Here is a 23,729-nt window from a genome sequence, read left to right on the forward strand (position 1 = left end):
CTTGTAAGTGTCCATGTTTTATTAACTCTTAAAATGATCAATCAGAGGTTTTTATTAGATTTGAGTTCAGGTGGTAGTAGTTACAAGAAATCTTTTGCCTGTTTATGTACAATGTTGTTTTTTTTGCATTGCACCCTCCAGCAGAAAAACTGATCCACACACACACACACACAGTGCACACCAACAACCCAATGATGCATCTATACTTGATCCACTTCACTACAAGCAGCACTTGACTAGTTGCTGTATTAACCACAGTTCATGTCCACCACATCGAGCCGGCGGACCGCCCCGTCCTGCGGTGGGTGGCCTGCTCGTGGGCCAGCCGGCGCTGTTTGTTTACATCCCTGGTGAAGTGCGGACTGTGAGCCAGGTCAGGCATTACTGTGTGTTCTCGACAGAGCAAGAACAAACAATGCTGTGATGTCTTTATTTCACCAAAAGCACGGACGCCTCTTTGCCTGTTGACATCTCAGTGTTTGTCATGAGTTTAATGTGGTGCGGATGGCATAGTTCAATCCAGCGGGCGCCTTCCTTTCATCTGCAGCCACGCTCCAGAGGAAAAGGAGAGGGGCTATGATGAGAATATTACTCACACACACATGCACACTCAGTCTTGCCATGGAGAACCATCTGCTGTATTAGTTTAACATCTATGATTACAGAACTATATTCAGAGTCAAAGTGTGACCCAGTAGCTTCCTAACCTTTGACTTTTGACAAGAGATGAAGACGTCTACGTGTTAAAGGGGCAACGAGAGTCCTTAATCTGGAGCAGTGAGTATACAACATAAACATCTGGCTGTGGACTGAGATCATTTCACTTGTTTGAGAAGTAGCTGCTGCTTTGTTTCAGAAATTGTGTTTGTTTTTGTGGATGTCGATTTTGGAATCAGATGAAAGAAGAACACCCTTAAAAATGGGCTTGTTTTAAGACAGTAATATTTTAGGACTCTATGGGTAAATGACTGTTAGGGTAGATATTTTTAGCTCTGCATTCAGTTCCATTTCAGTCTGAACTTAAGCTAATTAGTGAGTATGGTTATTGTGAAAATCTTTATTACTCTTAATTACACTCCGCCACACACAGGCCAGAAAGCTGATGATGTTGCAGTTCCTCTGGTCTCTCTGATAACCCTGCCTGCCTTTTTAAAACATGCCACCGGACTCTATTTACCTCAATCTAACTTTATGGTTCTTGTGGGGACCCTGTAGGTCTCTTTTCCCAGCGTGACTCTCCACATCATTCAGTGCGTGGGTAAATTATACAGTGGAATAATATGTGTGGGAATAAGGAGTGAGAGTGAAAGAGGTAAGAGAAGAAAAAAAAAGAGAGAGGGAGACAGAGAGGGAGGGAAGGAGAGGAGTGAGGCGAGCAGGCTGCGGTGCTGCTGCTGCATTAAAGTGTCTAATGACAGAGTACGGAGCTCTGGGCCTACAGGTCTGAGGCCGACTCTCTGCTCTGTCATTTCTCCTGACCGGCCCGGCACACTGGAACCATTACTGAGGCACTGGGGCACGCCGCACGGCTAAATGAGGAGCAGACGGGGGCGGGGGCGAGGGCCGGTGGCGGTGATAGCAGGGTACAGTGGCACTGGAAACAGGTGCAGTCTGCATTGATGTTGTGGACATTGTGTTTAACTTTCCACTGTAGTGTACAGAACACCTCTGCTGGTCTACTGGAAACACAACTTTCAGAAGCTCATCAATCAAATGGATAACCTCACAGATTGTTGACACATCAGTTTCTCTGTGAAGTAATGAGAGTGTTATCCATGTATGCTGATGATGAGGAATGTTGACCACTCTAAGCTTAATTACTAAAACATCTTTTTCCTCTTTCTTCTTATTCTCTAAGGCTGATTATGTTTTAACTGCATGCTTTTAGAGATGGTGATTAGAGCCCCACTGATATATGTGTTTGTAGATATTATCAGTTGATATTGGCCAATCGCAGACATATTGGTTTCAGCATATATGTTGTCTGATACGACTGATATTTTTTTAAAAATCTACAGGCAGCATTTTATGTATTGTTTATCCTTTTTATTAATTCAAGTTAAATATATACATAGATATATTTTTGCTCTATTTGTAGTTATATATTAACTACAATTATATATATACTAAATTCCAAGTAAAGTTTCCCGCTTCAGTGCACTGAAGTAATTTCTTATAATAAAGTTTATTGATAAACTATAAAATATCATGCATATCTTCATTACAAGTGCTTGATAACCACATTTAAAGGATCATTGCAAAAAATGTGTTTATGTATATATTCTCAGATTATCAGCCATTATAATAAAATTGGTATCAGCACCCAAAAACCCGTATCAGCTGGGCCCTAATGGCGACATTCTGGTACATGATAAAATACTGTGTAGAAAATCACTGCACATTAGATGACCTTGCATTTGCTCAACTGAATATATCAGCTGTTTTAATGTAATCATTTTGATATTAATGCATATTTTTGAATGTACAATACAACCTTTATATATAAATGTACATGCAAATAAACAGCCAGTAACATGAAACAAACTCACATAACATAGTGCATGTTGAATGAATGAATGATCCCAGGTGTGGATGGTGTAAAAATGTATTATTTTATTTTCATAATTATTTACGAATATAATATCTGACACAAAAATGGGTCCTTGATTTGTTCAAAAATCAAAACTGAGGGATATAAGATGAGATATACTCCTTCATTTTTTTCCTTTCCTGCCACAATTATATAAATGTTGAAATAGTAAATTAAACACCACCGAAAACAACCAGAACTACACAGCATTTGCTCTAAATATTATTTACCTAGTGTTGAAGGTGTGCATTTAAGTCTAATTGTGCGTGGATAATGGCTGCATGTGTGTGTGCTGTGTGATTGCCGGGTGCTCGCCACCGACTGAGAAGCATTTGAGTTAGCTGGAGAAGGGAAGGGTGTGGCCCTGCTGGGTATCCATTACTCACAGGGATACTTTGATGTGGGGCCGCTGGAGGGGGGGGGGGGGGGGCGACCATGAAGAGGAGGGGCTGGGCTGGCATGTTGGGGCAGGTGAGCAGATTCTACTCTCAGGAAAAGTATTGAGCCTGAGGGGGTGGGCCTGAATCACACACTCCTCCTCCTCCTCTCCTACTACTTCTACCACCCATTCATCCCCTTGTGCACACACACACACACACACATACACGCACACGCACAGAAACACTAAATCCAGAGCCTGGGTTTGGCCTTTATTGAGCAGAGGAGAGAGAGAGAGAGAGACACCCTGGAAAAAGTTATGAACCTGATCTGCCTGTCTGGAGGTAAGAGAGGTCATTTAGAGAACTCACAGTGTTGAAGCTCAGCCCATCTCTCTCTCTCTCTCTCTCTCTATCTTTCTCTCTCTCTCTCTCCACTTCCCCTGTCTCTCGCCCCCTCTCGTTAGCAGGCGCTGGCTGCACAGTGACACAGATTTGAAATGCAAAGCACAAGGTGACAGAGAAAGACCAATGTCATCTGATACACTATCGCTTGCTAAACACATCCTCGAAACATCAAAGAGCCAGACAGTGAGTGCCTGCAGCCTGAGGGGGAGATGAGACTGATGTGGCCGCCCGTGACAACCGTGACGATCAGGACGAGAGGGCCTGACTCGATCCCACACATGCCACCATGTGACCTCGCATTTCACTCTCGAAACTCGGCGACCCGAGCGGCCAGACACTGACTGAGCGTGTGCAGCAGATCACCACGGTGACAAACAGAAAAACATAAAGAAGAGTTCAGTTTAAAAGCCAAGAGATGCTGAGGAATAGTTCTACATAGTGGGAATCGGGCTTATTGAGAGGAGATGGAGCCACTCTGATTATGCCTGTGCATTAAATGTGAAGCTACAGCCAGCAGCCAGTTAACTTAGCTCAGCATTAAGACTGGAAACAGAGAGAAACAGCTAGCCAGAAGGTATAAAAATGTGCCAGCACCTGCAGATCTCCGTCACTAGTACAGGATGTACTGTTTTAATATCATTTAATGCAAACAAAACAAGAAGTGAAGTGTAAAGGCAACATGGTGTGACTTCCTGGAGTCTTAGCAGGTTGTCTGGCAAGAAGGTCATCACTATATATATATATATTTCTATGCTACATACATTAATAGACCAGCACAAAACCACAACTTGTCGATATTAATCTGTGTTTTTGCATGGATTGAACAAATGATGATAGCCCCTGCTTCCAGTCTTTATGCTCATCTAAGATAACTGTCTCCTTGCTATACAGTAGCTATTGGTATTGATCCTCTTCTCTAACACTCAGCAAGAAAACAAATATGTTTATTTCTGAAAATGTATTTTCTTTAAAAAAACAAAAAAACAAGTTGGACCAGAGCAGAGTGGTTTCACCCAACCAACCAGTGCAAGCATTTATTGCTTTCCAGGCTAAAATATATACCCTACTGAACAGTAATGAAATATAAAATGTGAAATGAGTAATAAAGTTATACATGCAATGTGTATTGATGTTCATCAGAGTGTCTTTTCTATGATACAACTACTGGAGGCACCAACATCAGAACTTTTCTACACAATTCTGCACATACTGAAGTGAAAATAATGACATAATCATATGCTGTATATGATTTGGAAATGCATGTGCTGTTAATGTGTGAGTGTGCACAACATGCATATAAAAAGTTACAAAATTTATTAATTTTTAAAAATATATTAAAGGTTTTTCTGCTCATTTTTGTGTACTTTTTATATATAGTGTAGAAGACGCGGTCACTGCTCAGCTTTAAAAAAAATATTATAGCAAAGTAACATCAAAATATGATACCACAGAACTTTGGTTATGATTTTTGATGTATGAAAAGACAAATATTATGAAATCTGTTGCTTCTAATCCAACAGCTCTGCTCTGAATGGCCTTTTTTTTTTTAGTGTTCTCAGCATGGACACATTTGAAAACACTGGTTAAAGTGGTGCAAGTGACTCACAGCAAAATCTGTCACTACCATGACAGTGCATAATCATATATTTTTGACTGCTTTAGCCCTACGCTGCATTCACAACACCGACTATTGCTACTCTGAACAATCACTATAATTTCCTAAAGCTGTATAAGCATACGAAATAGTTCTAAAATTAATTACAGCTGTAACTATCATGATATACTTTAATTATAGCGGTACTCGACTGTAATAAGTATAATTAAGTAAACCACCTGGGTTACATTGCAGGGAGCGAGATGTAATGAGGGAGAGTTAGATCCCTGGATGTACGGACTCCTCTGATCTGGCGGGGAACACAAACATACCAAACCCCACCTCTGACGCTTTCTTCTCACTTCTCCAAACATCTAGAGGGCCTTTTTGAAAACCTCAGCTGTGAAAGTTGCCACATGAGAAAAAACTGTCGGTTCCCACACAGAAGCCACTATCTCTTTATTGTTTGTATTGCACCCAATCAAGAGATTCAGGGAGAAATGATCCTCCTTTGAGTGGGAAAAAAAAAAACGCCCTTTTTTGTAGGCTCTGTATCGCTATGTTGATACATTCCTACAGTGCTGATGAGAGTAGAACTAGTGGAGGGACAGAAAGCTGAATTATTTCTCTCAGTTTGTGGCTGGGGCATGGCAGTGGATTTTTTCTCTCAGTGACGGGTGGCAACACAGAGACTCAGGGGAAGCCAATTAGAGGGCCTTTCCCGGCCTTTTAAGAGGCAGATAATGTTCTTGTTTTCATAAAGCATCCTGTTATTTAATCAGGCCTGTAAGTGAGAGCCCGACACCCCTCCTACAGTGTAGAGCAGCCTCCCTCCTCTCCCTCCCTCCCTCCCTCCCTCCCTCCCATCATTCCTGGCCTGAGCCCTCCATCTCATTCAACAGCTCTTGTAAGCCTCCAGGAATTCATTCTTGGAACAGGCCATGCAGTAAGCCGTGTCTTTCTGCAGAGCAAACACACACACACACACACACACACATACACACAAATACACACACACCACGACCACAGCGGCAACTGAACACACGCTGTCTGTAAATGTACTACACTAAGACACACATAAATATAAAAAAATGAACACTATATTCTGGTGTATTAAACCAAGGCACAACAGCTGTATATCAAATAACATTTCGGCTAAGTCAATATGATGTTTGTTTATGAAAATCAGAGCTGCCACATCTTTGACATGCATGACAGACATTCTGCCTGAGGTGAAAAAAATGATTTTACGAGGATTAGAGTTAGACAAAGCCCTAATGAAGTAACTATGGACAAGCATGTAATTCATTTATTGGATATATTACAGTTTTAGCAACATTCAGTAGGCTAGGTGGATGATTGGCTGTTGTGTGCAATTGAATCCCAGACCACATAAAAAATGAGCATGGAGGTTCATTCTTCACATTTAGGAACAGCAAGTGGATATTTGGCCTTATTTCACTCTATGTTCTGTACATTTCAATGATATTTGAGGAAAAAGCAGAACTAGGAGTCCGCAGCTATGCCTCCAGCTTTGTGTTGCTTTATTCAAAGGAACAGCAGTGTCCTGACACACAATGTTTAGCATTTAAATATTCACCATGTTCACCACCTTAGCTTTAGGTCACTTTTTAGCACTAAACAGCTGAGGCTATGGATAGGATAGGAATGTCATTACTTTGCAGGTATTTAGTCATAAAAAATGTTGCACAAATAAAAATCTCTGATTAGAAATGATCCTTCCTTGGCATTTTTTTAAAATGAAAACCCACTAATTCTTCTTCTTGGGACAATACCTAAGGAAATTTGTAGGAAAAACTCTTACTTGTTTTTAGTGATAAGAATAGCAATAATTAAACAAATTACAAGGAACTGTTTAACAGATGATAACTTAATTAACTGTAAATGAAAGGATCTTGTAAAGGAAATATATGAAATGGAAAAAATAAAAGAGAATCAGAAATCAAGTTCATAGCTTTGAAGAAAGATGGGAAAAATGGGTGCGATACATAACACATAATATGATGAGCTTAAATAATGACCGCGAATGATTGATGTCACCCTGTTTATGGATATATAGAAGAACTGATATTTTACTATGCTATTTAACTGATATGTCTGATGAACTAGCAGTAGTTGGTGTTGTTGTTGTCAATTTGTTTCATTATGCTATGCAAGAACAACATCATTTAGTAACATAATTTGTTAAAATGAGAAGAAAAAATAGAAATGATCCCGAAAGAATTATGGATGCCTGTATCAAATTCCATGCTAATCCATCCAATGGTTGTCAGGATATTTCACTCAAAACTACAAAAGTCAACATGATGATGGGGCTAGAGGAAAAGTCTGGGGAGCATCACAATCATTTGGATTTATCTTCTGGGGAGCATGAGTGTCTGTGCAAAATGTAATGGTGATTCAACGTAGTGTGGACCAACTGACCCACATCCTTAGAGTCATGCTACATGTCTAAAAATGTGTTGCGAATGTGGTGGCAACAAACAGGCCACATAATATAAAACCACTGCATCAATTAAAGTCAAATGATTCACATTCAAACATATTCACAGGACTCAGGATTCATTATCTGCTGTTGACTCACAACCAAAAAATGGGTTAGTGAGTAAGTCAGTACAGTCCACATGTAGACCAGTACAGCTCAGGGCCAGGGTTTGACTTTTCGACTTGTCAATAAGTAGAATAACACTTTTCTTACAAAATGTGGGTCAAAAAAAAAAAGTCTCAAATTAGCCATGCTTGATAGCGGTTAGGCATTTACGCCTTGCAAATCTGACTCTAAATAGTCTCATTGTATCCATAGAGCCACACTGTCTGCACTGTGAATCTTTTTTGTCAAACCCCTGTTAAAAAGCCAGAGACGGGGGCACTTGGCAACTAACCCCTACCTGAGTCAGAGTTAAAAAAGGTTCATACTGCAGAGGAGAAACAAGAACTCGCTCCCTTTGGCCTGTAGTGTCAGGACTCACAAGACCTGTTTGCTGCTTCGCTCTCAAACTCCGCGAGATGCTTGCTGCTAGCTCGCTCGCCTGGGGAAGTAGTTATTGGTAATACAAACCTGTCGACTTTCCACTTCACTTTCAGCAGCAGCGTGCCCTTGCCCAAGCCTGAGGCAAGCCAAAAAAAAAAAAAAAGAAAAAGAGAGAGAGAGAGAGAGAGAGAGAGAGAGAGAAAGTGGAGGACAATAAATGAGATGAAGAGAGTAGGAGACAGGGAGAGAAAGACAAGGGAGAAACAGAGACGTGAATGGTGAAGGGACATGGGGGGAAATGTCTTTTTTTTTTTTTTATGGGAATGTTTCACTTAATCTCATAAAGGCAGCGTGAAAACCTCCATCTGTTTGCTGAGCAGTTCAAAAGAGACTCCACATGCCTCCGCTTGCTGCTATATAAAAACAACATTCTAATGCAGATCTTAAAGAGGGCCAGCGGCTCAGCCTGCACAATGAGAACTGGGATGTGCCAGATGAACCGATGCAGGATGGGAGGGTGGAAAGAGAATTAGGTAGGTAAACAGGGAGGAAAGTGTGTGTGTGTGGAGGGGGGGGCAGAAGAGATCGATGACAACAAAAGGAGGAGAAAAGACGCGAAAAACTAGGTGAGGGAGGGGAGGGATGAGTCGAACCAAAGCAGCACATTTTCCTGTCAACAGTCCTGTTTCTGACCTGGTAGACCTGACCTCCAAATGCTAGACAGACAAGGATCGGCGTGCGTTGCCCTCTGGCCTCCACTGCCACTCCTCCGAATCAACCCATTCACCTCACTGACTCCCTCCTGCTCTCCTCTCCCCTTCTCAGTGTTCGCCAAAGGAAACTTTAGACTGGTTAAAACCTTTTTAATACCATATAGAATGCAATTTAACACCTTTTTCACTGTCAAAGACTGGGTTAGGGTTAGAAGACAACAGAGTTAGACTTAGGGTTAGCAGTCTAAGTCTCTACTTACTGGTCTTATGAGTAGTATAATGAGTAGTATAATGAATCTGCAAAAATGAATTCAAGTGTTTGTCATAATTGGCACTTGCCCATTATGAATGCATGAGCTACTGTATCAGCAACAGTTGCGATATTGCTGGTTGCAACTCCTCAAAGAAGAAAAAAAAAAAAAAAAGGATTGCACAGCTTCCTTCAGCGCAATCCGCTCTCGCACCAGTCTCATTTGTAGTTTATAGATGTGTAAAGTCTCCTGACAGCTGCTAACACATGCAAAAAAAGTTATAACTAATGTTACTATCTACAGCAGGCACGAGAACATATTCAAGACCTTTCGGAGGGGAAATTTAAGCCCTGTAATATATTCTAATGCCTTTTCTTGAGGGATCTGAATTCCGTGGTTTTTAAGACTTTTCAAGACCCGCAGATACCCTGCTTCTCATCCAACAGGCTTACCATTCGCCTTTGTCATTAATAGAGGAATGTCCTGGCTGAGAATGAAGTCTTGTGTTTTATTGCAGCTCCTGAGCACAGATTCAAGGGCAGCACCTTCATCAGTTCTGATGCAGTCGGTGAAGATAAAACCGGACTTGCTCCTTTTCAATAAAACCCCCTATAGTAGGAGCAAGAATCATGAATCTCCTTGCTTAAGGGAAGCTAACAAGAATGCAAGGGATTAGTCAGTAATATAAGGTAATAAATTATCTCTTTGATCCATTCAAACACCAGGAGCTGAATGTCCATGAGAATGCAGTGCGATGCCTCTGTAGTCATGTTTTCCTGGTGCCTCTGCACACCTCCGGGCCTCCTCTCCCCTTAGCTGGGGCAAGACCAGGCCCGATCCCATTTTGCAAAGCTATTTTGACGAGCCACCCCTCTAAAAAACTCCAGGGTTCAAACTGCTGCGAGATCAAAGGACTAATACTGCAGTAATAACAACTTACTGCCCTATGAACGCCTCATTCATCAGGGAGAGGCAGTGATATAGTTCAGTTGTAACTGCAGGGCCATTAAGCACTCATCATATGATCCTCTTTGCCATCGCAGTGTGGAAAAGAAATCTTCAGCTCTGCAGGCAGAACTCTTGCCAGTGACGCTAAAAGTCCCCAAAAAACACGCAGTGATAAGGAAGTTGACTCTAAATCTGACCTCTCGCCCTTCGTGCATCAATCCTCACCCTACTTCACAAGCGAGGCTGCAACCACACACAACCATCTGCAGCCACTTTAAAGGTGTCTCCCATCCAGATGAGATAGAGGTATTTTAATCACAGCAATTTAGCACAGAATGGCATCATTTCATCCGGGGCTCCGTCTCTCTTTACGAGCGAGGGCGGACCGTGCTAATTTTAGCACCCGCATTTTTCTCCAATCGTCTGCCTCCCCCCACAGGCGCTGACGACAGCCTGATGAAACCCTGACCACGCGCTCTCCTTTTGAAGTGACAAGCGAGAGATGCTTGTCGTTCTAATAGGAACACCTTGAGATGCAAAACACTTTGCAATTCTGGAATACCAGGAGCGGCCCTGTGACAGATGTGACGCTCACCCCTTGAGGAGCAGATAAACAGCTTTGCGTGCATAGGTGCTCACACGTATGCATGTTTCTGTCTTCTCTCACAGGGAGGAAATAATGTATGTAGCTTTATTAGTCTTAAACCCTTTATAGGTCACTCATTGAAATACTTAAAAATTCAAAATTTCAACCCTAGAGAGTTATTGGGGGATATTATTTGACTTTTTTTTTCAAAGTTTTTCATTTTTATGTTGTACATCTAGGTCAGTGACTTTACCATATATGGTTCCTTGTCAGTCTTGGGTAAAACATTTTCCAAAAAGTCTATATATTAAAAAAAATCAACATCACAACCTCACAGAGAGGCATGGGGAAGCTATTTTGGATGTTTATGTAAGTTACCAAATATAGTTATTTGCCCAATAAAGGGTTAAATCATTACTGCTTTTAAACATGTGTGTCCAACAGCTGAGATAATTTCATGTTTTCAGTGTAAATGAGCTCATTTCAAGGGTCATTTGCTTAATAGTTGTAAAGAATCTGCTTGTGTTTTCTTGTTTTCAGATGTTGAGAGGTCATTGGTGTAACAACTGAAAATACACTGGAAATAAAGGGGCTTTTCTTAACTTCATGGCAAGTGCGTATTTCCACGTTTCACAAGGAAAAAAGGATACTGGAAAAAGGCGGAACTTGTTAGGAGGGACATATTTTACAATCCACTCATATACACACACAGGTGATATTCCAGCTGCTTCTATTTCGGAGAAGTACTTCCCACCGAGCGGCACTGTAGACATCTCACTGTTTGTGTATAAAAGTTTTGCGGTGATGCAGTGGACACACTTAAATTGGACTGGAGAATCGGTGTGTTTCGCTCCAGAGACGAGTCAACATGTCTTCACTAACTATGCAGAGCCCATGTGTCATTCCAGTGAGGCCAGAGAAAAAGGGAAGAGCAGAAAAGTGAGAAAAGGGGAGCGACAAGCTGCTAATCACCAGGAGCTGAGAAAAGAGAGCAGAGCATCTGAAAACATCGCCTCTCAAAGCAAACAACAAACCGCTCAGGTTTGACGGGAGTGCGGGTGAGGTGAGGGGTGAGGTGGGAGGGGGGGGGGTCAGGTTAAGCCGTGCCACCCGAGCTCGGAGTCAATGTTTAGCTTAGTAACGCTGGCATCGGGCGAGAAACTGGGGGGCGAGACATGCGGATGAGAGCTGCAGCCACGACTGGGGTGTGTTCTAGCTGAAAATATCATCTGCCCCCCCCTCCCCCTTTTCCTCCCCCCACGACACACACTGCAGGAGCAACGCATGCACCTTTGGGCCAGAGAATTTTCCACCTATTTGGTGACAGGGATGAGTGGAGAGAGTGCGGCAGCGGGGGGAGCAGGGCAGCGGGGGCTCTCTGTAAATCACTCACACCTCGTTGGTAGCGGAGTGACGACAGCACTGAACTGAGCTGAACGACAACAGTGCTGCAGGTCAAGGTGACATCTGTTAAGCTTTGACCCACAGGCCTTCTGATCAGTTGAGATCCACTAAAGTTGGTAGAAGTGCAGTTCAAAGGCTCCTGGTCATCCGTAGCGTGAACTTTTCATGACTGTTTTATTACGAAAGTGTTACTAACAGATTACTTACTCACTGTTTGCAGCAGCCTTGGGGCCTATAAGTCAAGATCTAATTATAGGGGATGTCAACAGCTTCTCTTTAGCAATACGTTGATTTAAAGTGCATTTCCTTTTTTATATCAGGCCTGTAAAACTCTTGTGAGATGAAAAAAGATGCAGAGAACTTCCCTTTAAGTGTGTCATTGCTGGTGCTGGGCCAAAGTCAGATTTCAAGTTACAACACCCGAAAACAGTTTCATTACCAGGGTTATTATAGTTTACAAAAACTAAAACTAAAACTAAAACTAGCAGTGAAAAAAATATTTTGTTAAAAATAAAAATTTAAGTTAAAAAAAAACTACAATCAACAATACAAAACAAACTGAAACGAAACAGAATTTCAGATGAAATTAGATTCATTTTCGTAGCCGCGGAACATTTTAAGTTTTGCTTTTGATTTAGCTCCAGGTGATCATTACTGAGCTCTACTGTGGGTCTAGCATCGTTAATGATTAAAGAATAAAATGACATAATATGATACCTTTAATAAACAGTGACTTGGTAAACCATATCAGGTGTCATGTATTCTTTTGTCCTAACCCTTCTACTAATCAAGGCTTTCCCTCTAATACCTGAAAAAACTAAAACTAAACTAAAACTAATTAATTCCTCAAATTAAAATAAGAAGATCTAATCACTTGTTAAACAAATTAAAACTAAACTAACTAACTGAAAAACTAAATAAAAATACAAACTAATGAACTATAATAACCTACTATATTTCAAAACTATAACATCAAACTATAATAACCCTGTTCATTACAAATGTGAAGAGTCCCTCCATAAAGTTAAGCGTGTCTTTGATTTGTCCAGGAGGCGTGCAGACAATCCCACCAAAATAAAACTCTATCCAGAATCTACATAAATCATAAGTGTGTCGTATATTTCGGCGACAAGTTTGAAGCCGTGATATATCTTTGTGTTGACTCATCACCTTGTTGCTCCAAAGGTCAAAGATATCTCACCGAGCGGCCCAACCCCTCTTTCCTGCCCCACGGACACATTTCTGCAACCACGTTGTCCTGTACGTCCCACCTGCTCATGTGAACCCACAAATTAAATTCAATGTTTATTTTCCAATTATCTATTTCTTTCTTTTTTTTTACCCCTCCTCCCCTCTTTACACAGGTCATCAAAACCACACGACTGCTAACACAAAGCACGCCACTTCTTTTTTAAGTGCTGACAAAGGGAGGAATGCACTTTCCCATTGAAGAGAGAAAACCTGAAGTATTCCTCTCATTGTAGAGCCTCGCACAAAGCCAAGCTCTCCCTGAAAGGTCTCCCCCAACGATAAAGGCTCGTTCCAGTGCTTGCTAACCACCCCCCCCTCCCTGTTGCACAGAGCTTGTGTTCAAAAGTACACCACCAGTACAGTATGGTATGGTTACTGGTCCGCCCCCTCCCGCGGATTCCACACGTCTGTGAACTCTCACCCCAACCAGCTGGCGACCTCAGAAAGACCCAGGTTTCCCTTCAGATAACTAGGCAACCAGGTTATCTTTTTCCAAACTGGAACTATCTTCACCTAACGGACAGAAAATCCTCCCGAAATAGCGTACGAGCCCTCCCACACAAGCCGAGGTAAACAAGCAGCAGCCCAAGATTCATTTTGGTGGCTTCGACTTGAATAGCATTCCCGTTGGTCAGGGCTCTTCCTTGTCCAAAATATTCTTTGGCCACGTCCCATGGGAATGCGCTCTCGTGTTCGTGTGATGACAGCAAAAGACTTATCATTCTGTTCTGCTGTCCTTGGACTTCTAACGCAGCAGATACTTCACCAACATCAATGACAACTGCTTGAGGATTTTCACCCTCAAATTTCTTTCCAGGTTACAATTGCTCCTGTTTGTACTTGACATCATTAGGCAACACCTCAGAGGACAAGGTTTTATTCAGATACGGTGCCAGAGGAAGTACTCTGCACTTGACTTGGGTAATCCCTTATGAATTCTACAAGCAGTAGAGGTACATGCGCCAAATCGGCTGTTTTTTTGGGGTTGGAAATGTGTGGAGTGTCTGGGTGTTAATCTGTAAGTGTAATGGCTGACTACTTAAAAGTATGACACAGAGTCATCGAATCTCTTTGATTTATGTTATCTACTCTTTGAAGATCAAAGAGTAGATAAGACAGAACCACTATTATACTTTACGTCTCATAAAGCTACAGTATGCTATGTCAGGTAAAACTTATCTGGCATATATCATAAAGTCTAAGACTCTACAGCCATGCTGGCGGCTTTGTGCAGCTTTAATGCTCATTGTAAAGAAAAGCAAATGGTTAAATGGATAAACCAAAGTATAAGTCAAATTGAAACTGATGATGGCACTGGATGAAAAACCAGAGGATCAACAAATATCATCAAAAAACTGCATGTCCATCCAATAGCTAGCAGGATATTTAACTCTAAACAACACAACCAGCTGACAGCATTATTTTCTGTCCAGTTTTAAACTTGGATGGCCATTTGTTGAATAGTACCAAAAGGGAGTTGAAGCACTGCAATTTTAGGAGACGGCATTATTTAATTGATCAAATATCACATTTTATTGGATTTTGCTGCAATTTTGGGCCACAAATATAGTTCAAAATGCTGTTGTGATAAAAAAAAGTGAACCTTGTGTTTTGTCATTTGTAGCAGCCTATAGCATAATGACGTCCAATAACGTAATAATGACCAATTATGTAATAACGGAAGATAACGTAATAATGACAGATAACATAATAAAGAACAATATTCTCTCTCTCTCTCTCTCTCTCTCGCTCTCTCTCTCTCTCTCAGGAGGAGAAAAAAAAAAGGAGACTGCGGTTGATATTAACACTGTTTGCCGGGAGGGTTATGACTCTTGTTATGTAGGATGGTGGATAAGGGAACGGCCCGACAAAGGTGCCCATTGTTCTGCTTTATTAGAAACCCTGTGGGAGTGGCTTCCCCTTTTAATATGAGCATCATCATGAAAGGAGCAGGAGACAGAAGAGGATGTTGGCTCAGGAAAATACCTGCACTGTCTGAACAGCATCGATCTCAGAGAAAAAATCAATAAGACGATCCTCGGAGACGGGCTGATCAGACTATAAATTACATCATGAGTACTGTAAGAGCCAAAGTGAGTGCAGAGAGAGTAACCCACCCCTGCGCCCCCTCACCCGAGTTATCTTCACATTGATATGGAGAGCTAAGACAGAGCCTAACTTTAGTAACAGAGGAAATGGGAGGGAAAAAGACTGTGTCATCAGGGTCAAACAGAGGAACGTGGTTAGCAAGTCTTAAGAGGGAATGGGAGGGAATATCTGGAAAAAACTGCAAAACAGAGTCTCTGAACAGTTAAAATTAGGAAAGAGACATATTTGGGACATTTGTGGGTGAGGCAATGTGCCCTAATAATGAGGCCGTCTGCTCACACTGCTGCTTGATAGAAGAGGATGATCAGAGAGAGAGAGAGAGAGAGAGAGAGAGAGAGAGAGAGAGAGAGAGAGAGAGAGGGAGAGGGAGAGGGAGAGAGAGAGAGAGAGAGAGAGAGAGAGAGAGAGAAGCCCAAAGCTACATCACTTTTGAAGCTGTTGCATTAGAGGTGACATGATCAAAGCAGTGTAAACCTATCTGACAAGGAGCAGAGGGAATATGACCCCCCCCCCCCCCACCCCCGTCCAGGATAAGAGCTCATACAGAAGGCTGAAAAAAAAACAACAGATTTTTTTGCAGCGATTTACAGTTAATCTCATATTGGAAACTGTTAAAGAAAAAAAGTTTTTGTATGATTTCAAAGATTAAAAAGAATAATCTGAGGTGCATGCAGTGGTTTAAGAGGTGCAAAGGTCCTTGCAGCTGGAGCTGGAGTGAAGCTCTGACTAACAGAAGAAAGAAACAGAAAGTCATAGTTGATCCTTTTGAAGGCAACCGTGCAACTGTCTGGCACGTCGGAGCAAATAATGAATTTTCTTGGGAGGGAAATCAAAGCGAACCCAGAAGTCTGCTAACACTGACGCATTTCATACCGGCCAAAATGTCCATTGTGTACCTGCTGCTTTTTGCATTTGCTCTAAAAAGCCGAAATATCCCCCCTTTTCCAGATGTTGCCCTGTGTTCCTCCTGCTTGATTCGTCTCCGATGAACTGAAGACGTTGGACTCCGCTACCGTAGGAAAATAAGCCAGAGGCAGCTGCCACTGCCTTTTCCAGCCCCCGTCTTAACTTTAAAAACACCAGGCAGGAATAGCCTGAGGTCAGTGTCACCCCCTACAGACAATCAGACACAAGGAGACAAAACCATTGTCACCAGGGCCTTGATTTATTCCTCCCTCAACGGGCTTCCCTTGTTTTTAACCACTTCCTGTCACTGGGACTACTCTTCCTGGCACAAAGGTTTGGGCCACACTGGAAGACAAATTGGACCATTCTGAGTAGTTTTCATGACTTGTATATTGTTATTCACTCTTTAGTTCCTCATTCTAGCTGATGGAAGCTTTAACATTTCCTGCTCTGAATTTATTCCACTTCTACTATTCATCTTTTACTAGATTATTTGGTTTTTCATCTCCTTAGGTTACCCTTTTTTTCGTATAAGCACAAGCTTACTCATTAAACTGTCTCCACCCTTCACATACAGTACATAATATATGTTTACTAGATTAAATAAAATGTGGTTTTGACGGATTAAATGAAACAAATTACCATGAGAAGCGACAAAAACCATCTATTTTAGCTTGTCATTTTGAGAAACACTAGCATTAGCACTTCAGTATTACAGTAGCTGGAGGCTGCCAATCATCTTGTTTAACCATTATATTCAATGTGACATAATATAATGACATTTCAAATAAACAGATGTGCACCATCAGTGTCGTTTTCACTGTCTTTGGCTCCCCGAACCTGCCTCCTCACAAAGTGGCCACCTTTCTAAAAGCTTGACAAAAAAGAATCTGAGAAGGCACACTTGAAGTAATGTGATCCACACACACACACACACACACACACACACACACACACACACACACACACACACACAAACACATGCACACATACACAAGCACATGTGCATGAAAACCCTAGTTAAAGAAAACAGGATTACAGCACAATCGGGCAAAAAACTCTTTTCATCTGAGAGGAACAGAATCAATAAGCGAGGCTTTCTATAAGAGTCAACAAGTTCAGACACGGGCCAAACACTCACTCACTTTAAGAGCTGTTTTTACAAAAACGATGGATTCTTATTAATAGCGTTTCACAGAAGTGTATTTTGTGTGGGTGAAAAGTTAGTTCAGTCTCCCCGAGCGCCAAAACTGGGCCATCCTTGTTACTTTGAACATTCCAGATTACAGCATTTCTTCAGAACAAAGTACAGTAAGCCTCGTGTGGAGTTTAGACGAGGCCTCCTGGCACCGCCGCGCTGCCTTTTCTCATCGAGTCATGCATGGATCTGTGACTTTGCTGCAGAACCTTTCCAGGGCTTAAGTGTAAACAGAAAAGTCAGGCCGGGTAGAGGAAAGCAGACGGATCATTTCTAGCACAACATGCTGGCAGAGAACTCCAGTGGCCTCCGCTTGTGTTGTGTTGTGTAATGATGCAAAACCACAGGAGCGGTGGAGGGTTTTGATTCAGGCATTTGCATACAGAGAGCCATATCTGATACAGAGATGTGTAACTGTAGAAAGAGTTAATCTGGACACTTTTTGGAGACTTCTCATTTTACATTGTTGTCATAGTTTTTCTCAGTTAAGGTGTGTAACATAAAGGAAACTAATGAGCTGCATTCAAACATAACATATTCAAGGCTTTGATTCAAGTTCATTCAGGTAAATTGAGCAATTGTTAAAATATAATAAGAAAAATCACAACTATGTGACTTTAAAGTATGTTCTAAAAGAGTTAAATGTATGGTTCCCTACATGTTGTAAATTTGTTTTTCCATAATTATACTCGTTAATAATTTACACTTGTGTGTCTTAGACAGGAATTAGAATAAGTTGGGCCACAATCATTCATTTGCATGTGAGCTGAACTGTACATGTTTCACAGTTTTCATGGTAACAACAGTTTCATCAGTGAAACAAAGAAGATATTATTGCTGGATTTTGTCACGCTCAGTTCAGTTTCAAGTAGGTTATGAGGCAAGAGAGTGATTAATGATGCAAAGTGGTTCTATCTGGTGCAAAGGATTAAAGATCTCAACTGTGAAGTTTCACTGAGGGAGCTGTGCTTTCATACAAGTGTGTGAGTGTGGGTAAGAGGAGGCCAGCAGTGCTGAATGTACCAGGAGAGGGCGATGATTAAAGACTCATTGCACAACCTTTTATTAAACAATACCTACTATGCTCTTTTCCAGCTCTACATTTTTATTTTTGTCTCCTCTTGAGTAGCTTTGCATGATTCACAGTTCAAAGAACTCCTTATTTATCTTATGCTGGTCCTTTATGAAGCCCCTCAGCAGATCAGTTAGAAATAAAGCAGGGACGAATAGTACAAGCAGAAACAGCCACAGTGATGATGATGTGTGATGAAGAGCTGCAGATGAACAGCACACCTCCAAGAGGAAAACAAGTTATTATACTATGCCCTGCTGTAATGGAACCATGTCTCAGTGTGACTACACCCAAAAACGATGGAGAAACACCACAATGTTAGAAGACAGAGCAGTGAATATAATATAATGATATAAAGCTGACATCAGCTCGGGCTGAAAGAGGAAAAAAACTGTCTAAAGCCAATGCTTTTTGCTCACATGGATTACTTCTACATACTTTTCCCTCATTATTAACACTTTGACCATGTTTAATATTAACATCTGACTTTGTAACATTATATATATATATATATATATATATATATATCTGAAAATATGGAAAAGCATAACTGGTCTCCTTTAAGGGCATCCAGAGAAAGTGTTTGACATGTTTTCCTTTTGATATGAAAATGGCGCTCTGTCAAATCATGGTTTGTGTTTCATCCTTTCAGTAAAACAAAGAGCATTGGAGCAACAGCGCAAAATCGCTGCAAATCAGTGAAGGAATCTGGCACATACGTCATGTTTATGATGTCGCTGGGGATAGGAACCTCTAAAAAGCAAAATAAAAACAAAGGACAACAATGAAACTTTATCCCTCAAGGTTTTGAGCCTCACTTTGTTTGGTTTACAGTCTATTCTGAGTGTGTGTGGTGCAACATGAACCCTCTGTGGCCTGTCGGAGTATCTATAGATCAGTTGGGCGGGTTACAGTCAGACTAAACTGTAAACAAGTCCCATCCAGAGACCACGGCGGACCCAGCGCAGCACATTCAAACCGTCTGATTCTGATTCATCCTCTTCAAACGGCTGAGAGCAAACTCCTCAGCAGCTGCACGATGAATCCCCAATAAATCCACCACGACCAAAAGCTTTGAATCTCACTGAGGAAGCGAGGAAGTGAGGATGCAGGTGGCTGGAGTAGAGTTTATTGCAACACATACTTTCCAGACGACCAAAACAGCAAGAAAGACCCCTTCCTCCTCCTCCTCCTCCTCCTCCCCCTCCTCGCTCCTTCACTCCTGATTTCAAAGGCGATCTGTCGGGAGGGAGGAAGCACTCGGAAGCAACAGCCTTTTGTCCGAGGGTACTTTTGCATGAACGGGGAGACCGTGTTTTGTTTATGGGACAACACGCTGTTGCCATTTAGGCTTTAATCAAAACTGTTTCTGGAGTCAGCCTCGAGTGACATCCCTCTTTCTCCCCTCCCTCGACCCCCCCTGCTTTCGCCCACTCGGTTTCGGTTCCCACTGAGGGAGCAAACAGGAGGAGGAAGAAAGGAGCGGGGAAAATGTGTGGGAATGTCTCTACATCGTCGCCATGGTGGGCAGCTCCTAAACATGGCTTGAAATTAGGGGAAAAGAAAACACAGGCTAAAAAAAGGCAGCCGGCTAAACTCCTGCCTGCTAATTTGTCACCACTTGAAAAACGGGGGAAAAAATAGCAACAGTTTTAAATCAAGTTGCTTTAAAGTTAGGACATGCCAGCCAGTATATATGGTAGAATACTTAAACACATAGGAGATTTAGGTCAACTCCATTGCAGTTGCATATACATCTAAACCATTGTGGGTGGAATCTATGGAGCTCTGGCTGTGCTCATATTAGAGGGAAGCAGAAATGGAGAGCAGCGAGTGTCTGGTTCTGGCTGGCTGGCTGGCTAGCTGGCTGGGATCGGACCAGTGACAGCTGGGGCTTGAAAACCTTACATCCAAAGCCAGGGCTCACTGCCACTTGCTACATAGCAGCGCTGAGCTAAGCCCACCCCCCTCTCGTCCAACCCCTCACTCTGAAAGATCACCGTCCCGAACAAAACATTTCACTCCTGCCAAATAATTCCTTCTAAACCGTCTTCTCTTTAAAGTCTAAGTCCAAGAGCGGAAGGGGCTCTGGAGAGAAGACAAGATGGCAAAATGGTTTATCTGTCTGCTGCCATGTCTGAAAGGGGGAAGGGGGTCAAACAGGGAGAAGTTTCTCTGAGAGTGGCAACTGGGAGAATGACTGCATGAAGATTTTTTAACAGTATGTGTGTGTGTGTGTGTGTGTGTGTGTCTGTGTGTGTGTGTGTGTGTGTGTGAGTGTGTGTGCACATGTGCGATCATTACCTTATCGAGCAGCGGCAGACACCGACGTACCGTCTGCTCCAGTTTGACAATGGTGATGAAGTCACTCTCTTGTCGTTCATCCTCACTTGTGTTGCACAGAGACAGAGGGTGATACTGCAAAAAGGATGAAAAGGAGAAAATTAAAAAAAGAGGTTAAACCTGCAAAATAAAAGCTTCAATGAAAAGAAAATCACCACTTGTAAAGATCAGACATTTAAAAAACACACAGATGTTTCTGGAGGGGTGATTTTTCTGGTTGGTGAGTTGTGTAGAATACAGTTTTGAGGAATACTTTGTGTTACAATGTCCACTGGAGTTTTAAGGTGTGCAACCGTCATGGAAAGTGCTATGGTACACATTCAGCACAACAGCAGCTGAAATTAAAGGTGTTGTGTAGAGTTTCTGACCTCTAGTGCTGTGGAGCAGTTTTTATATACAGTAGGTGGTAGGCTCCCGTTCTCTTTGTCTCATGTATGCAAATATACATTGCAGGTGATCCAAATACACGCTCCTGCCAGTGGCTCAATAATGTTTCAATGATCTACAGGTGGCAGTGATGCACAGAAAAGCCTAACAGTGCACCAGCAGTGGTAGGCAGTGTATGACAAGATTGCAAGCTAATAAACATGGATGTAGTCTGACTCAGAAGATGCAGACCTGCCACTGGCTGCCTATTCCACCCAGCATTCTCCTCTTCTTCTGCTGTCTGTATGTTAAAAATCTCAACATATGCTGAAAATGGCAAGTTATGTTAGTCTTTTTTATCAGTGAAAAGTTGTATAACATAGCTGCTTATGTCTATTACTGTGTATGTGGTGCTTTCTTTTGAAGGGGCATTTTGATGCCAAGGCTCAAACAAGTTCACCCCAACACTATTTTGCAAAGGCACAGTTGCTACATCCTGGGCTTAGCACCACCCAATACGACTGTGATTGATTTAAAGAAATACAAATTATCTAGGTTTTTTTTCCCCTTTAGCAGAATGATAATGGGTACAGCCAGACCTGACGCTTTTTCACACTCCTCTGGCGTCTCAAACAGACACACAACCTTCCCTTAGGCGCCTATATAGTGACGCACCAGATAAATCCAATGTAGACCCATCCGCTGCAATATATTAAACACTTACAGTGACTGGTTTAAGCAATAAAACCACTTAGTTAGGTTTAGGGAAAGATCGTGGTTTTCTGTTAAAATGATCTTGATACACTGTCATGGCAACAGTAAACACCATTACAAAAAAACCTGTCCAAAGTCGCGGTTGGAAGCATGAGGTGGTCTCCTGCAGCAAAGTCCACTTATTGCCTCCTAACTATCTAACCATCCATCCAACTGGCCTCCTCCTAACATGGAAATGTCACCTTATATAGATGTCATCGGTCTCATGACGCAGAAGGGTTTACATTGGAGTTATTTGAAAGCCTTGTTGGTTTCATACATATGCTAAAGGTTGCATTGTGCGTTGGTATAAGACGCTAAGGGGCATGACAAAGCATTAGTACTGAATGCCCAGGGAACAAAAAAAAGGGTTGGCTGTAAACCAATGAGACCTAAGAGAGAGATCCTGTAACACTGACATCTATCTGTTGTCGGAGGGATCCCTCCTCTGTTGCTCTTCCAGAGGTTTCTGCTCTTTTTTTTCCATTAAAGGGTTTTCTTTATCTGAACTGAAGGATAAAGAGTGTTGTGTGTACAACAGTCTGCAAAGCCCCTAGAGCCAAATTTGTGATTTATGATATTGGACTATAAAACTACAATAAAACTGACTTGATTCAGTTCATTGTGTTAATCCACATGGACCAAAACACATGTAACCAACAGTATGTGACCTGAAGGACATCAAGAAATTGGATGCAAACCAATGATGAGGAAAAAAATGTTGAAACCTTTTAAAGGATGATCTGGACAAAGTTTCTAAAGCTGGATCTCACACCATTACAGAACAACAGTTGCTCTTGATAGAAGCTTTTATGTGTTAAATGAAGGAGTTTCCTTCTTAAAGCTACTGATATCAAGAGGAAAAACTTTGGCACCCTAGAAAATCAATTACATGGATGGCAATGTTCACTCCCACTCAGAGCCTTGAGGACTGAAAGAATGAGAGATAGTCTTTGGTAGGAACATTTGATCCCCTCTGAAAGGGAGGAAATTCGTAGCTGCTGAAAGGCTGCATTTAAGAGCTCAAGGGATAGCAGCAGTGTTTGCAAGTCACAGACATGCTGTCACGGGTATGAAGAATTGCACGACCAGGAAGGAGCAAACCACTCCTAAAACACCCCGGCGGATCATTCGCTCGCTCACATGACATCAATGAAGGCACCCGTCACAAAACAGAGCTCCCAGATTAGTCCTTGTTACAACTCACAGATCACCCTGTGCTCACCCACACCCCAGCAGAGTGGTCCCACCCCACCCTGCCATGCCCTGCCCTGCGCAGGCTCGTCCCCTGGCCTGGTTCTGCCCCGGTGGTGGGCCTCTTCATGTGGCTGTGGGCTGAGGTCATGGGGCTCCCCCTCATCTCACCCAGCGGAAATCCCTAAATTAAAAAGACCCAAGGGTGACATCAACAGCTGGCACCTCGGTCCAGGGGAATTGACGTAATGTGCTGCAAAGGGCTGGTGCATGTCTGTCAGAAAGCAAGAGAGAGAGGGAGGGGAGAAAGAAAGCAGACTGGAGGAAGAGGAGAAAATAAACCGGAGCAGGGGCACGAAGATAAAAGAAAATGAAAGGTGGGGGTAAGCAGGAGGTAAAGCATCCTGTTTATAGTGATGGTATTGAGTGATGGATTCATATGAGTTGGCACAGGTAACACCAAAATGAATGATGAGACTTGCTGGGAAATGCCATATGAGAGATGAGGTGATGACCTCTGGAGTAGATTAGGAAGACAGCGTGAGGCATTCAAAGCATCCTGGAAGCACGTCTCTGCCTCGCTAAATTTGAAGGTGAAACTGAAAACAAACACGCTTTGGTTGAGAATTTTGCCCTGCATGATGTTTTCAGACCTTCGCATGTCAGCTGAATGG

General features: G+C 42.2%; 1 protein-coding gene across 2 annotated transcripts in view; it reads right to left on the reverse strand.

Annotated features, from left to right (window-relative positions):
* LOC128371827 (E3 ubiquitin-protein ligase RNF43) overlaps positions 1-23,729 on the reverse strand; it is an 89,680-nt gene that overhangs the window by 10,883 nt on the left and 55,068 nt on the right. For both annotated transcript variants that reach the window (XM_053332207.1, XM_053332206.1), the window contains exon 2: positions 20,704-20,817. In XM_053332207.1, coding sequence (XP_053188182.1) covers positions 20,704-20,817 — 114 coding nt within the window. The remainder of the gene's footprint in view (positions 1-20,703; positions 20,818-23,729) is intronic.

This window comes from Scomber japonicus, chromosome 13 (genome assembly GCF_027409825.1).
Source record: "Scomber japonicus isolate fScoJap1 chromosome 13, fScoJap1.pri, whole genome shotgun sequence".
NCBI classification, from domain to species: Eukaryota; Metazoa; Chordata; class Actinopteri; order Scombriformes; family Scombridae; genus Scomber; species Scomber japonicus.